A 16,241-nucleotide genomic window follows, 5' to 3' on the forward strand; every position below is an offset into this window, starting at 1 on the left:
GGTTTCCGTCCGCAGCTTTTCCGCCGCGGTTGGCTTACAACCGCGGCGGAATAGCTCTAATATGGTGGCGGTGTCTCTCAGACACCGTCCGCCATATTAGGAAGGGCTTTAAAAGATGCTTTTCCGCGGCGGGTTTTCTGCCGTGGAAAAGCATGTGTAACTTCACTGCGGGGGCCCGTTGCGGGCCCCCTAAGTGAAGGGGGGTGGGGGGTGCATATGGGGGGTACCTATGGTACCCCCCTGCATTTGTATGCAGAAATCGGCAGGCACCTCAGGGTGCCTGCCAATTTCTGCATACAAATGCAATGTGTGCATTTTTACCATTGCGGCGGATGCAGCTTGAAGCCGCACCCGCCGCAATGGTAAAAATAGAGGATGTGACCGCCAGGGTGGCGGTCACATCTTAATTGCACAGGAGGGAACTCCGCAGGCAATGCGGAGGTTCCCTCCTGCTCTATGGTGGCGGACGGACTCAGGTCCGTCCGCCATCATAATCGGCCCCTTAGTGTGTCGACCTATGTGGGATGGATATGCCTGCACATGGGCCGAGTGCACAATGCGTCACTGGTACCAAGCTAAGCTATACCTGGCTGCTGAGTCCTAACTAGGACGAAACCACTTCTGGGTTGCTTGTGATGTCCTGTATTCCATCCAAAGCATGCTACAGTGGCCTTCTTGCGACATAAACACACATACACACATCATAAAGTCACAGTATCAAGTCCGGACCCTTTCTTAAGAACACCCACAAAATGCCAGGGCTTCTCAGGTAAGCCACACAATAACTATGGACGCTAATAACCACCGACGTGACCACTGACGTGAAGCTCTGGCTTGTACCAAATCATACAAGATGGCTGTGCATGTGAGATCCGACTGGCACCAAACTCAACAAAGTTTCTGGCAATTCTGGTCCAGCTTACCTCATACTGGAGAAGACAACTATCCATGCAAGCTCCAGATCGCACATAATTGAAAACGAGACTACACAAAACTGTAGAGCCACCCCGTATTAGCAACATACTTTATAGATAGCAATATAATACTATTGAATGATGCTCATTTATGTAATAATGAGTGTAGTGCATGAATGAAGGTCTGATCTGCCCCTCCATGAAAAAGAGGGATGCAGGTCTAGTCAATCATGGTTGCAACTTGCAAGGATGTCTGCAAGTGGCAGCAGGAGTTGGCAGCGCATGAATGTGAATTATTGAGGTCTCTGAAAGTTTGGGCAATTTATGTGCAAGATCCTCAGGTCACTGTGGCATGCAAAGAGGAAGAAATGCATATCTAACAACTTGCTCTCATCCTTGGGATAGCAATTACTTTCCGAGGTCAATCAAAACCCACATCACCTCCATCCCCAATAATGGTCCAGTCCAATCTACTAAAGTTGGATTCAGTTTCCACAGTTTACTCTTTCCTCAGATATGGACATAGCACTAGTAAGCCGCTTTAAACTGATTGACTGGTGTGCACCACTGACCATTCACTGTGCTACTAAGCGCCTTCTGAAATGAGACCATGAAGAATGCCTTCCTGGGCTAATTGCATACCCTAGTATTCCTTCTAACTGAATGATTCCGACCGCGGCGCAGCATAGATCACCCAGCTTAAATTCTTTTCTGTAGTTTTTCTCTGTGAACAAACATGGGACCTTTTCACCAAAGCACTACATACATAACGATAGCTGAGACAGACGATGAATTCCAAAGAGCAGATGACGGACAAAAACTGCTGATTCCTAGCACAGAGCTCGGGCTAGTGTTAATTAATCCCCAAAGCGTGATTCCACGCTGCGTGACCACAAATCCTTTAAAACCTACTTATTCACATGCCGATCTTTCAACGTGTATGCCTTACTTGTTTCTGTTTGTTTTTCAAATGTACCATTTGTTGCATTAAACACAGACTGTCTTTGGTCGCTTGTCTTGCGCAGTGATTTTCTGGAAGCCAGGAGGCACCTTCATCCTAGCCCCTGTACTGTCAGACCCTTAGGAAGAAGCCCAAAGGCCCAATCGGTAACACTTGTATTTGGCGCCAACTCTCCTCATACAGCAAACCTAATTGGATCCGCCATCAATGCATCAAAGCAATGTCCAAAGGTAAATGGTTGAAAAGTGGAGGAGATACTCACGCAGACAGACGGCAGCCAGCAACCGCAGACCAGACTCGGGTGCGAAGCAGGTGGGGAAGAGTGGCTGAAGCACATAGTTGGAGAAGGTGAGGGCGATGACGGCCTGGTTGGTGGGATACATAACCAGCACAGCGATCCACAACCTAAGGAACCTGGGAGCAGGACGGAGAGAGAACCAAGGGACAGGGAGGGGACATGAGGGAAGCAGAGCATGGCACAGAAAGGAAGAAGAGGCAGAAGAGAGTGAAAGGACAGAAGGCAAATGAAGGGACAGAGAGGCGACGAATGAACAGATGATGAAGGAACACAGAATACGAAGAATCAGTGAGAGGACCAATGAATGAAGAGAGAAGGCAAAGGGACGAAGGGAGGATCAAGGGGCAAAAGATGAAAGATCAGGTAACAGAAGGACACATCCAACAAAAGATAGAGAAGATAAAGAGGTATGTGGAGGAAGAAGGGACATAGGGTGAATCAAATGAAAGAGAGATGAAAAAGAGATAAAAAACGAAGAGACAGATGAAAAGGCAGAGCCAATGAGGGCGAAGGAAAGAAGGAAGGGTGGGAGACAGGACCACAAAAGAGATAACAAGAGATAGATATAGGGCGAGTTGTGAGGAAATGGTAAGAAGACAGCAAATCAGTCACAATATGAAAGGTACGGGTCAGAGAGACGATGACATGGTCACAATAGGGCCAAAGATGCATCAACATGGGGAAGAAAAAAGTGGAAGTGAGGGATTAAGGGCAAAGGGAAGCAGAGATGGAAGAAAAGAAAATGTACGTTTAGTTAAAACAAGGTTAGCTTATATTATCCATACATCAATTAACTGAATACAAAGAGCCTTTATCCTTATAGTCTGCAGGTTTCAAGTCTTTCTCCTAGAACCCGTACAGCAATACGTAATTATTGCTTCAGTGCCAGAACCTTCGTTGTCTCCAGCACAGGGCTTAACCTAGATGCTAAGAATGGAATACTAATGATTCAGAAAAGGGGGTGGTGATGAACAGAGTGCCTGAATTAAGCAGACCACTCTTACCCAGTCCAAAGATCAGGGCTTGATCCATCACCGTTTTTTAGCTCACTGCACCATCCCAGCTCAGAACTTGGCTATATGCAAATTAGTCTGTTCCTGTCCCAGTGCATGATGGGAACAGGGCAAACCAAACTACCAAGCCAATTCTTATACTGGGAAGGAAACAAGCTTCCGGGGACCGGTTTCTGCCATTTCAGGCATCTTCGGCCCGGCTTGCTTGAATCCTGATGGTGCAATGAGCAAGGGACTCACATCTGAGTATACCCTTCCACGCTTAGGGTGGACAAAATGATTCAGAAAAGGGGGTGGTGATGAACAGAGTGCCTGAATTAAGCAGACCACTCTTACCCAGTCCAAAGATCAGGGCTTGATCCATCACCGTTTTTTAGCTCACTGCACCATCCCAGCTCAGAACTTGGCTATATGCAAATTAGTCTGTTCCTGTCCCAGTGCATGATGGGAACAGGGCAAACCAAACTACCAAGCCAATTCTTATACTGGGAAGGAAACAAGCTTCCGGGGACCGGTTTCTGCCATTTCAGGCGTCTTCGGCCCGGCTTGCTTGAATCCTGATGGTGCAATGAGCAAGGGACTCACATCTGAGTATACCCTTCCACGCTTAGGGTGGACAAAATGATTCAGAAAAGGGGGTGGTGATGAACAGAGTGCCTGAATTAAGCAGACCACTCGGGCCGAAGAGGCTGAAATGCCAGAAACCGGTCCCCGGTAGCTTGTCTCCTTTCTGGTGAAGAATTGGCTTGGTAGTTTGGTCTGCCCTGTTCCCATGATGCACTGGGCCAGGGACAGACTAATTTGCATATAGCCAGGTTCTGAGCTGGGATGGGGCAGTGAGATAAATAACAGTGATGGATCAAGCCCTGATCTTTGGACTGGGTAAGAGTGGTCTGCTTAATTCAGACACTCTGTTCATCACCAACCCCTTTTCTGTATCGTTTTTGGCCACTATAGGTGTGGCAGGGTATACTCAGACATGAGTCCCTTTCTCACTGCTCCATCAGGATTCAAGCAAGCCGGGCCGAAGAGGCTGAAATGCCAGAAACCGGTCCCCGGTAGCTTGTCTCCTTTCTGGTGAAGAATTGGCTTGGTAGTTTGGTCTGCCCTGTTCCCATGATGCACTGGGCCAGGGACAGACTAATTTGCATATAGCCAGGTTCTGAGCTGGGATGGGGCAGTGAGATAAATAACGGTGATGGATCAAGCCCTGATCTTTGGACTGGGTAAGAGTGATCTGCTTAATTCAGACACTCTGTTCATCACCACTCCCTTTTCTGTATCAAGAATGGAATACTAGTCACAAGACTGTCTCAGGAGGAGGGCACTACAAATTGAGTAACTGCCCTCAAGTGGCTTTTTAAAGTACACTGACCAACTTGAGCTCTTTTCTAGTCTTTGCCAAAGCAACAGGGTTTACATAAAATGTAAACTGATTTTTAAGTGAGTGCTTTGCAGTGGTGAGTGGTGGCAGGCATATCAAGTTATTGGATGGAAGGGGCAAGCTGGATAGGGAACACAGCACAAACCCTCTGGTGATGGCAGGAGACATTGGTAACAGAATTTGATGCAATAAACTATCCACATGAAGATCTTGTTGCAAAGCCTCTACAATAGATCCATAATCTACTAAGAGTTGCCTTGTTCATTTCAAATGCCTTACCCTTGCAACAAATGGCACAACCTGTTCTCGCAGGTTAAGCAGATGTTGTTAGGCTGTTGCAAGAAATGAAAAGATAGAACTGCTGATGGACATACAATATAGAAACTATGTTCAGCCTGTAGTAGGAATCATTTCTAACAACTGTTAATCCTAGGAGGTATGTTTAGTGGTTCTTCAACAGCAGGAATTTCACTAAGGAACCTAATTACATGTGAAGAGGGCAACTACAAACGGCACTCAGAATTATGCACAACATGGGGCACGGAAATTCTCGGGTGCGGTGTTACAGCACCTTTTCAAGTTCTACCATGAGGAGAAAGAACTACCACAGAAACTGGTGTTTACTGGGGAAAGTATGGATTTTTCTGCACACCTAGCTGCCCTATTTTAGTCAGTTACTAAGGATTTACACTAAATGTGTAAAGAGGGACTCCCTATTCTAGCAGCAGCAATGAAAATTTGGAAATGAACCATCTGGGTGTTTAGCATATGCTCAGTTGTAGTCTTCATGAATCCAACGTTCAGCTCCCAATCGGAAAGGAAAACCTATTTGGACCAGTGTTTTCTTTAACCCTCAAGAACACTACAAATGGCTGCCACTTTGAAGGAAAGCTCATAATTTGAGTTTTCATGACAACCAACATATTAACTTTATAACAAAGCATCTCTTTTAGTAGAATCCTATAAACCTATCACACTCCTTAATAGTGACACCAAGCTGTACTCTAAAATTGTAGCCACCTGATTGAACAAGGTAATGCCACTCCTTGTTTCAGTCTGGCAACATGGCTTCATTCAGGGAAGAGGTATGCCGGATCACATTAGGCGAGTAATTACATTACTGGATGCCACGGAGGTTCTTGCCAAACCAATGGGGGATGCGTTTTTAGACACAGAGAAGGCCTTTGAGAGGGTGTCATGGCATTATCTATGGAAGATCATGGAAGCTAACAGCCTTGGCACACCTTTCATCAAGGCAATACAGGTTATGTATATTAAACCTACTGCCCGAGTGCGAGTAATGGGAGTAGAGTCTAAATCGTTTGTAATCGAAAGAGGAACAAGGCAGGGGTGTCCCTCCTCCCCTTTGCTGTTTGCTTATTACCTAGATCCGCTCCTTTGACGTTTGGAAGACTCTAAAGATATTATCCCTGTAAGTCTGCAGGGTTGGGACACTAAGATATTGGCATATGCCAATGATGTGGCCCTAATCACCACCGACTCTCATAGGGCAATACAGGCGGTTAAAAACATAGCAGATAATTTTGGGATCCAATCTGGTTTCTTACTGAATAGGACTAAGACCCAGATCCTGATAAATAGGTTCGCTCCCGCCTCTGGCAGCAGAATTGTAAATGAAACAGTTTATCTCGGAATAACCATTACGGCAAAGGTCGAGGCAATATCGAGGCAATAGTGGATTTAAATCTGTCCCCTACAATAGGGAGAATCAGGAAGGACTTTCGCCGTTGGGACAATCGGAGACTCTCGATAATGGGGAGGTGAAACTTAGTAAAAAGGATGTTTCTGCGAAAGTTACTTTATATTTTTCGAACTATACGCCTTGCAATACATAATGACTTGTTTACGTTAATAGAGAGAGAGGTTGCTAGGTTTATCTGGTCCTGCAGGAAAACAAGGAGGGCTAATGCATTCTTATGTCTACCAAGGGATAGAGGGTGGTGGTGGCTTCCTAACTTTAAGCTATACTATCTGGCAGCAGTCTTGCAGTACTATGGTCCCCTATTCAGTAATAAGGTAATGTAAGGGCCCAACCCTTGCTACCTCCCTTCAATATTTGGGATCTTGATAGGTGCAAGGGCTGAAGGTTGCCTCGTGAAATTCTACAAAGCTAGTTACTTTAAAAAACTAAACTTAAGACCTTAATCACACCATTCCGGAATCTGGCAGGGATGCGGAATCGGCTTGGGATAGCAGATTTAGCAGATATACCCCTTCCTCAGGAAAGAGCAGGTACCTAGGGCCCTGCAAGATGACTGTCTGGCAAGGTGGGAGAAGGCTGGCTTTTGCAGGGTAGGGGATATTTTGGTTAGAGATCATATAGCGCCCTTCGAGATAGTCGGCGAAAGATTCAACATTAGCCCCCGAGATTTTTTATTGTTTTTGCAATTAAGGGATTTTTTATACAAAAAAGCTGGTGGAGCATCAGGTTTTTCACAGGTCCCTCTGAACTATTTATAAAGGATGAGAGCCCCTCAATCTCACAGATATATAGTTGTCTATTGGAGGAGGCCCAGGATGACCTGGATAAACCTAGCCTGAAGTGGCAGGTCAGGCGTGGGCTCTCAGATTCCTTGTTTGAGGAATCATTAGCGATGAGGGGCTCAATATTATGCTCTGCTAGCTTACAGTCACATCATTTTAAAACCTTGTTTGATTTGTATGTAACACCTTCAAAAATTGTGAAATGGGGAGGAATGGAGGGGATCCAGTGCTTTAGGGGCAGTGTGGAAGGAGTGGACCTGATCCACATATTTTCCACAATCCCTTGCCTCGAGTTAACAGCTAGGGAAATAACTGGTTTTCTACAAGCCATATTGAAGACGGACATTCAACTATCTCCCCCGATTATGTTATTAGGAAAAGACAAACAAGTCGGGAGAAATGGGAAGGAGCTAATTTTTATAGCTATGTCAGTCTACAGGCTGTGTGTCGCTTCTGCCTGGCTTGACCCATTACCACCGACCTTTCAGCAATGCAAAGGGCGCTGCATATTTATAAGCCAGAGATAGCACTGTATGATCGAAGAGGCAGGAAGGAAAAGATCAAGGGAAATGGGATCTGGGGGCCACTTTCAGCCTGGATCTCTCAGCAGAACTGAATCAGCTATTTTTTAAGATCACATGTCTGTGACTGCTTTTATTAAATTAAACTGCTCACCCCTCCGTATGGCATTTAGGATTTTGTTATCCTCCCATAGCAGATGCCTTTTATAGGATTATGAATTATAATGGTAGTATTTTTATGATCAATCTGGCTAATTTCCAATCTTTGTAGTGTATTTATGCTTATGATACATTTTTTTACTTGCTGTAACCTTTCTTTGCTCATAAAAAAACTAAAGCATCCCTTTTGTCTAGACACCAAAGATCATGAAAACAGCACCAGCATAGCACTCTTGAGAGTTAAAGCCTTTAAATTAACCAAATCGAAAAGTCTTTTATATTTAAATGAGCCCCACAACACATTAAATTGTTTCCTGGCTTTTTCAAAAGCTTACATTAAATCCTGAGGAGTTCTTCTTTTGAGTCAAAGAATCCAGTATTGGTCAAAGGGGCTAAGAAACCAGCAACTGGTCCAGGGGGCTAAGAAACCAGCAACTGGTCAAGGGGGATACAAATCCAGGATTGGTAAAGGGGGCTAAAAATCCAGGATTGGTCAAAGGAGCTAAAAATCAAGGATTGCTCAAAGAAGCTAGACATCTAGGATTGGTCAAGGGGGGTAAAAATCCAGGATTGGCCAAAGAGGCTAGAAATCCAGAATTGGTCAAAGGGGCTAAAAATCCAGCATTGGTCAAAGGGGCAAAACATCCAAGATTGGTCAAAGGAGCTAAAAATCCAGGATTGGTCAAAGAAACTAAGAATCTAGCATTGGTCAAAGGAGCTAAGAATCCAGCAGTGGTCAAAGGGGCTAAGAATCTAGCTATGAATCCAGCATTGGTCAAAGAGGCTCAAATCCAGGACTGGTCAAAGGAGCTAAAAATCCAGGATTGTTCAAAGGAGCTAAGAATCATCCAGGATTGGTAATAGGTACTAGTTTGGTAGTGGAAACACAAGGATTTAAAAGACCTTAACTGAAGGATCAGAGGTCTCTCTTGCTCCTTTTTTTACAAGGAAGAGAACGTTTCTCGCAAAAGCCCCTGCTGTTTGCTGGTATTGGAAGAGCTGATGGGCTAATTGTGATCGAATAGCATTAACACTGAAGACTGGTTCAAAACTATGATTTGCAGGACCCAAAGGACTTGCGGTGAATCTCAGACAGACAGAGAATCCTGCACCTTTCCCTCCCCAATTTTAGGGATGTGAATACGGAGGAGAAGATGCAATCATTCCCCCCTTGGAAGTGCTCTGAATACAGATGGCGAGCAGAACGCCATTGCCCCCATCTCAAATGTTAAACGCAAGAAGGGAATGGGAAATTGAATCCAGCTATTTAAAAAAAAACCTTCTGTTAGAAAGGATGCTTTCCACAAGCAAGGAGACAAACCCAGAAGCCATTTCACCCAATGTTGGTGTAGTGTGAGAACAGATGTCGGGGGGAGAGGGGGAATTAGGCTGAGTGTGATAAAGCAAGGGACTTAGAAAGACCACTCATTTTAATGTGCGAGTTTTGCTCACATCTCCTAATATTTAACTGGCATAACATAAAACACTGATAAATTAAAAGCTAGTTAGAACTCAGTAGCACCCGTCCCAGCCTCATTAATCTAACGTATGCATGCCTTATAACTTGCACATAATCTTCATTTTCGTTCAGAGTAATTTAGTGGTCTACTAAACTTAGTGGGCCTTTTTGTTGCAAAATTCATTAGAATTGTAGCAAATTCTGGTGCCAGCCTTAATTTATCACAAATATGTTTTCTGGGGTTATGTGTCAGTATTAAAAGTAATGGTGATACCAAATCCTGGATATCTGTGTCATCGTATTCCTCATTAGAACCTGTGCGAGGGACAGATTGTATGGTTCTGGACCAGGGTTAGATATTAGACACAGACACCATATAGTGCTCACTGCTTGGACAGTACTTAATGTCCACAGCTACCTTGATTGTTTCCAGTTTTCTGGGCAGAACCCCTCACCGGTGGGCACTGTACTGGACCCAGGTGTCCACACCGTATGTTCTTTATGTGTGAGTGCCGAATGTAGCACTTTACAATGCGTACTTTTACGACGCAGTAGGTAACAACGTGGTCGTTACAATAACCGTGTTGTTACCACGCATGGCATTACATCGCATGTCATTTCAATGACTTGCGCTAGGTGGTGCACTGGATTTAGGAATAGTATAAATTACTATTCCTACTCCAGTTAGCGCAACAGCAGGGAATGTGTTGAATTTAAAATCTAACACATTCCCTGGTGTTGCACACCACCTAGCGCAAGTTGTTGAAACGTCTTGCGATGTAAAGGCACGTGTTGTAACGACCACGTTGTTATGTACCTGCCTGGTAATGTCAGCGTTGTAAACGCTGTTTCTTGTGCGGGAAGAAGTAGGGGGGGTCTTTCCACGGATGCAGTTTCAAACAATGTGTCCTTTGCACAACTATGCTGGTAGTGCACGGTTCTGTTCCTCAGTGTCCATTCCCCCATTTCTTGTGGATGCATCTTTTATTTCATTCCTGTGATGGAAACGTGCTTGATAATTAGTCTTGACTCCATCTTCCACCCTGTAAGCACATGTCAAATTGCGACCAGGGTGCGTAAACAGTGTTATTAAAGAAAGGTGTAATCTTAACCCTCATAAGGTGGCTGGATCTCCCCCCTTGAATAGCACTCCCTACTGTTTTCTAGTAGGAAGCTCCCAGGGGGCAGATAGACTCCTGACAGGGGATTAGGAAGTGACCACTGAACCAAACAACAAGGATTCTTGGTCGCTAGGGACCACATATACAAGTGATGAAAATAACTTTCATAAGAGGCAAACTGTGGTGGACAGATCACAAGAACTGGGGGCAACAGTTCTTTACAATTGCAAATTGCAATAGACCTGAAGTGCTCTTATAGTAACTTATATCATAAAGTAGGCAATGCTGTGGTATTGCCATTTGTATTGCTCCAACTCTTCTCAACATGAACGGTCTTAGGTTGTTCTGATAATAAATATCATCAGTCTTTTTATAGAAGTCCAATATTCAGTGTGGGTTTGTTGGTGTGGGTGGATGAACTGCATTACAATAGGACTTAGAAAATTCAGCATGATAGTGGTTTGCAGAGCCCTCCTTTGATCTGGGCCTGTTTTATTCTATTTCTGCAAAAACGGCTCCAAAAGCATCGGGATTCAAATCTCCAGAGGCATTTTGGCAAAGACTGCAACAGGTGGTGGCAGCGGCATGATAATGCTGGTTTTAATCAGACCCACATAATGTGCCAAGAGGAAGCGGAACAGTGCTCGCGTGTGCCTGGGCTGGTGGTTCTGGCAGTGAAGGTGGCTTGAAAAGGCTGTGAGGACAAACAGCCTTTGTTCTCTGTAGGAAAACAGGGTACTACAAAAATGTGGAATGAAGATATGTACAAATCTCTGCAGGTTTGCTGGAATGAAGCATGTCTTTGGTCTCATGTGAAAGCATGCACTCCTGAAGAATAGCAGAGTTTTTTTGGTGAGAAGCTAGCAGTAAAGAGATGCCTCCCAGTAGTCCTGAATAACAGAGACCATGCAGATCTTGGATGCCCCTGGAAGAGTGCAGCCAGGAGTAAAAGCACAGCCCAACGTTTTGCACTTGAACCAGGTACCTGAGAAGTGAACCATTTTGGGCCTTAAACCAGTTTAAGGGTGCCTCATTCAGCACTAGTCATCAGCACTGTGTGGCACTGCTAATAACTTCCTGCTTAAAGGCACACAATGCTGCTGCTGTGAGGGACTGTGTGATGTTTGTGTTGTTTTGTGCTTTTCTAAGGATACACGCGCTCTTGAGACTTTCTGTCTGGATCTTAAAAAAGCCTGATGGCATGGGGGTTTTATCTGGGTGAAATTAACAAACAACAATGCATGGCACAATGATTGATAACATATTTAAAGTATTAATGAAATGCGATCTTTTGAACACTTTGGGTAGATGAGCAGCACTTATTGTGTCATCATCGTATTGACAAAGTGAGAGTATGGCTCTAGGTCTGCCACTACAGAATAGTCGGGTAGCTTTTAAACTGCCAACTCAACATGGAAAAATAACTCTTTTTGCACAGTCTAGAACTTCCTTATTTGTAAGTCACTCCTGAAATAGGGCTTAAGAGCCCATAACGCAGGGTGCATGATATAAAAAAGAACGAGTTGTTTCTTTTTATGTTTTACATGTCCTGACAGTAAAAACTCACCATTGTTGTTTTTAATGTAGCAAGGTTGGTAGTCTAAATGACTAATATGGGGCTACACATTTACACTCCTAAAGTGCCAACTTCCATTTGGGACTACGAAAAGTAGTGCTTCAAGGTATTAAATGAATAGTAACTTTGAAACAGAAATGTTGCTAAAGGTGGATTCAAAGTAACTATTAATGCAAAGGTGACTTTAGAAAACCACCACTTCCTTGCCTAAAGTTTCTAATAGAAGTTTCTGATTGACTACACCAGTTGTCACCTAAGACAGCCTGTTGCCGTCCATTCTGGAGGTCTGAATGGCTTACCGGGCAAGAGGAAAAGGGCCTGTTGGGCAGCTGAGGTGTGACCTTCTCTTGACAGGATGGCCAGAAGGCTGTGGCCATAGGTAGCCGAGCTTCAAAGGGGGCAGCCATCATAGGCAAATGCGACTAACACTGACCTTCTCTTTGCCAAGGTAAACAGGCTGGCATCTCCCCCAAAAGAGACAAAACATGTTGCAGAAGTGCTTTTCCAGGAGGAGTTATTCATTATGCCTATAGGTCTGACCAAGGGAGGAAAGATTGTGACATCTTGGATTTGGGCAGAGAAAAGCACAATGAGATTGCAGAGTGGGTAGAATTGAATGGTGGAATTGTATCCTCATTGGCTAGGGTGTCCTCCGCTGCAAAAACTCACAACTGGCATAACAGTGACAACCCTGGGTACCAGCCTCAGAAGACTACTGGACTCAAAAAGAACTGAAGAATGACCACACCTGCTGATCCTGTGGACCTCAGAAAGAAAGGCTGCACTAAAGAGGACTGCATCTGCTGAACCAAAGACAAGACTTTAAAAAGAGAGAACAGCTCCTGCTGTTAAAGTCTTGGAGAGAGACCCAAAGCGTGACCTGATCCCACTTGTGCAATGACCAGTGAGTGGACTCCAATGACTAATTGTCTAGCCTTCTGTTAAACTCCAGGAGAACAAAAGCTAAAGAAGCCCTGCAACTGCAAAGTGCCCAGCTGACCAGTTACAAATGGATTTGCCCTAGACCCTGGTGGTGCAGCCCGGGAGATCAAGTCCTATTCCCCAAGAGGTGCACCCAAGCCGTAGACCATTCACTGGTGCTAGAGTACTCTTCATACTGAAAATAACTAAATCTTGCAAGCCTGGAGCTCAAAGATAGCAGTTTAAAAAAAAAAAACAGGAGGATACCACACAACCCAACTCAGCTCCCCATCACCGTTGAAGCCGTCCTGGCACGCTGAATTCAGATTGTTCCTGCTGAAATGTCTTGCCAGTTTGTGAATAGCCTCAAACTCCAATTGAGAACCAAGGGTCACAATGGACTGCTGGACTTCAACTATCTACTGACATCGAGTCCAACACCGAATCCAAGCTGCAGAGGACAGCGCCTACAAGCTCCATCGACAAAAAAATTAACCAGAGTCTAGGTGCAAAGGTAAAAGTTTGACAGGGACCCATCCTGCTCCTGTCTTCAACTGGCGCTCCATTGGCTGGAAACGCTTATTTTGGCCCAGATCCTGATGTTCGAGGCTCACAGACTACCACTACAAATGAAAAGCAGTGATTTATGAGACATTTTGAGTGAACTGCAGTGATTATGAAAACCTGTTTTTAAAAAAAACCAAAACTCCTTGTCAGATTTTGCAATTTCAGAGTCTATTTAAAGATAAAAATATATATTATTTGTATAAATTGGAGTGGGATTTTTATTGCATTGTATCTTTTACTATACTTATTTTCCTTCGAGTTAAGCCTGACTGCTCTGTGCCACTGCTACCTAGGACTGGACGATGGTTTAAATCAAAGTAACCTAACTGGACCTGATACAGATCAGTGATATTATTAGTTGGTAATGTTTCACAGCCACCCCAACTAATACACTTTCTCACAGGGCTGTTTGATGAAGACACATGGAAGATGCACAGGGTCAAGCAGATAAAGAAGGTGCCAAAGTCAATGGAGAAAGGATCAAAGTAGCCTAGCTAATCAGCGTAGACCAAATGCACTGCAATATTTTTCCTCTTTCCAACCACAAAAAAAGTGCACCCAGCTAGAAAGAGGCAATTCACTACAATAGCAAAACTCCTCACAAAGAGGGAAAGAAACAAAGGGCAGCCAGCCATGTCCACCCAAAAGTGGTGAGGAGCATGCTAGGCTTCTACCTTCCCCTCGGTTTGGCATCTCAGCTGGATGAAGTCTTTTGGAAAGTATTTTACCAGAGAAACTGTGCTGTCAGGATTCTGCAGACTGCACTGGGCAACACAGTTCTCACCTTCACAAATGTGTGCATAGGTTTGCTGCCTCTGTTGGATACAATCCTGGAGGGGAAAATTGGTTAGTCCCTTACTAAGAATGCATTGAGCAGTAGGCCAATTCCGTTTGTTGTCTGCATTGCCAGCTATTTATTGAAGTAGCTGTGGACTACTCCTGGCTTTGCTGAGAGGCAGCAACTTAAAGGGTATGTTATGTTATATTAATTTGTAGAGTGCACTATCACCCTGGCATAGAGCTAGTATGAATAATGATGTGCCTATGGCCTAGAGTGGCTGCTCAAAGACACAGGTCTTCAGCTTCTTGGGGAATTCAGAAAGCAATGAGGCGGCTTGGATGTGTAGAGGCAGGTTTCATGTTTTAGGAGCTATGTAGGAGAAGGCGTGACTGCTGGATCTCGCTTTCCATATATGTGAGATGTGTGTGAGCAGGAGTCTGGCTGAGTGGAGGTACCTGGAGGGGTTGTGAAAGCAGAAGAGCTTGTTGAGGTATGCTGGGTCTGAGTTGTGTAGTGCCTTTAAGGTGTGTGTTAACCCAGTATGATACTCACACTGCATTCCATTTTCACACGTTTTTTCCTACACATGTTGTCTCTGGATAAAAGCATTCAACAAGGCTCTGAATGCATTTTCCTGCCTGAAATGGGACAGAAAGACATTTTCCCAGACATTTTTCATTTTACTCACAGGAAGCTACCCCAAGACAGCATGTAGTTCTCCATATTCGAGCAGTTGTTTGGAAAAAGTATGAGAGCCACCCTAAATGTATCAATGATATCTGGGAAAGGTGGCATGGTAACAGCTGTATAAAGGTAGTGTTGGCTTGTGCTGACTCTTTCAGCAACAACCTGTGGAATGCAGGGCACAGCAAGGCAGCAAGGTGAAGAAGCACTACCCTGGCCTTGCATGGCACAGAGAAAGTGGAAAGGCTCCGTTCTCTGGCAGAAGTAATGCTGGCTCCCAGTGGGTGGCGGTGTCCACTGGGAGACGAGTGAAATGTACCCTTAGCTTTGAAAATGGCACAGCAGTAGGAGTACAGGGGCACAGACATCTTCAGAGTGGTGAGGTAAAACACTGCCCCCACCTCCCCAACTTCCGGTTTCCAACTTAGAGAGTGAGGCAAATTGCCTAGGCCACAGTAATGCAAGCTGAAAAAAAAGAAATACACTCCAAAATAAGATACCTACCCACTATTAGATACAGTCTCTCACAACTTGCTTTTGCCCACCATCTGCCCCACAGCAGCACAGTTGCATCTGAGCAAGGCCTGCGGCTGGGATGGAGAATGCTGATGCATTGGCGGCTACAACCACCCAGGTGAGGACAACGTATGCTAAAGCTGCATTTAGGAGAAACAAAGTCCTAGTCTTCATCCACCTCTGTACCACCCCCACTGGCTACTGCTCTTGCTTTCTTCTTTTGTCTTGGTCTCGTTACTCACAAAGGAGCTTATAGTGTTTGTTTGGATGTAGCTTCGTCCCTTGCACATCTGCATTCTGGGCACACACCCCATGAGTGACTGAGCTATCAAGCTCCTGCAAGGAAGGTTTAAGATTGTTTTGCTCTCCCCATCGGTCAGCGATGGCCTAGTTTCTGATTTGACAATCCAGGGGTTACGGACCAGGACACCTCAGGATAATCCAGAGCGCACCAGGACGCTATCAAAACCACATGGAGAGACACAAGCCTAAAATAATCACTGCTGACCCCTGGATTGGACTGCATTATACATGTGCGCACTGCTGAACGATGTGAAATCGTCCTCTCTGACTTGCGTGTATTTGGGTGACTATGGGTCTCCCCACACTGGTCTCTGCTACTGTTGGCGTCAGTTCATGTTTGCTCTAGAAATGAGCTATTGAATTCTCATTCATACGTGCACTCTAAATGCCCTGCATGTTAGTGGTTTGATACAGAGGAGGTGGACCCGTGTTTGCCTAGCACATACACTGGTCCTGGGCTCTATGATACACCAATGCCATTTGTATACATGAAATCATTTTCGCTGGTATCCTGCACATATACAAAGAAAATGTGTGTAAATTGGAGAATGGAAATTA

The 16,241-nt window shown here is 44.7% G+C and overlaps 1 protein-coding gene across 1 annotated transcript in view; it reads right to left on the reverse strand.

Annotated features, from left to right (window-relative positions):
- SLC7A8 (solute carrier family 7 member 8) overlaps positions 1 to 16,241 on the reverse strand; it is a 139,203-nt gene that overhangs the window by 109,208 nt on the left and 13,754 nt on the right. The window contains exon 4 of the mRNA XM_078644976.1: positions 2,138 to 2,289. Within this exon, the coding sequence (XP_078501102.1) occupies positions 2,138 to 2,289 (152 nt within the window). The remainder of the gene's footprint in view (positions 1 to 2,137; positions 2,290 to 16,241) is intronic.

This window comes from Lissotriton helveticus, chromosome 5_1, assembly GCF_964261635.1.
Source record: "Lissotriton helveticus chromosome 5_1, aLisHel1.1, whole genome shotgun sequence".
NCBI lineage: Eukaryota > Metazoa > Chordata > Amphibia > Caudata > Salamandridae > Lissotriton > Lissotriton helveticus.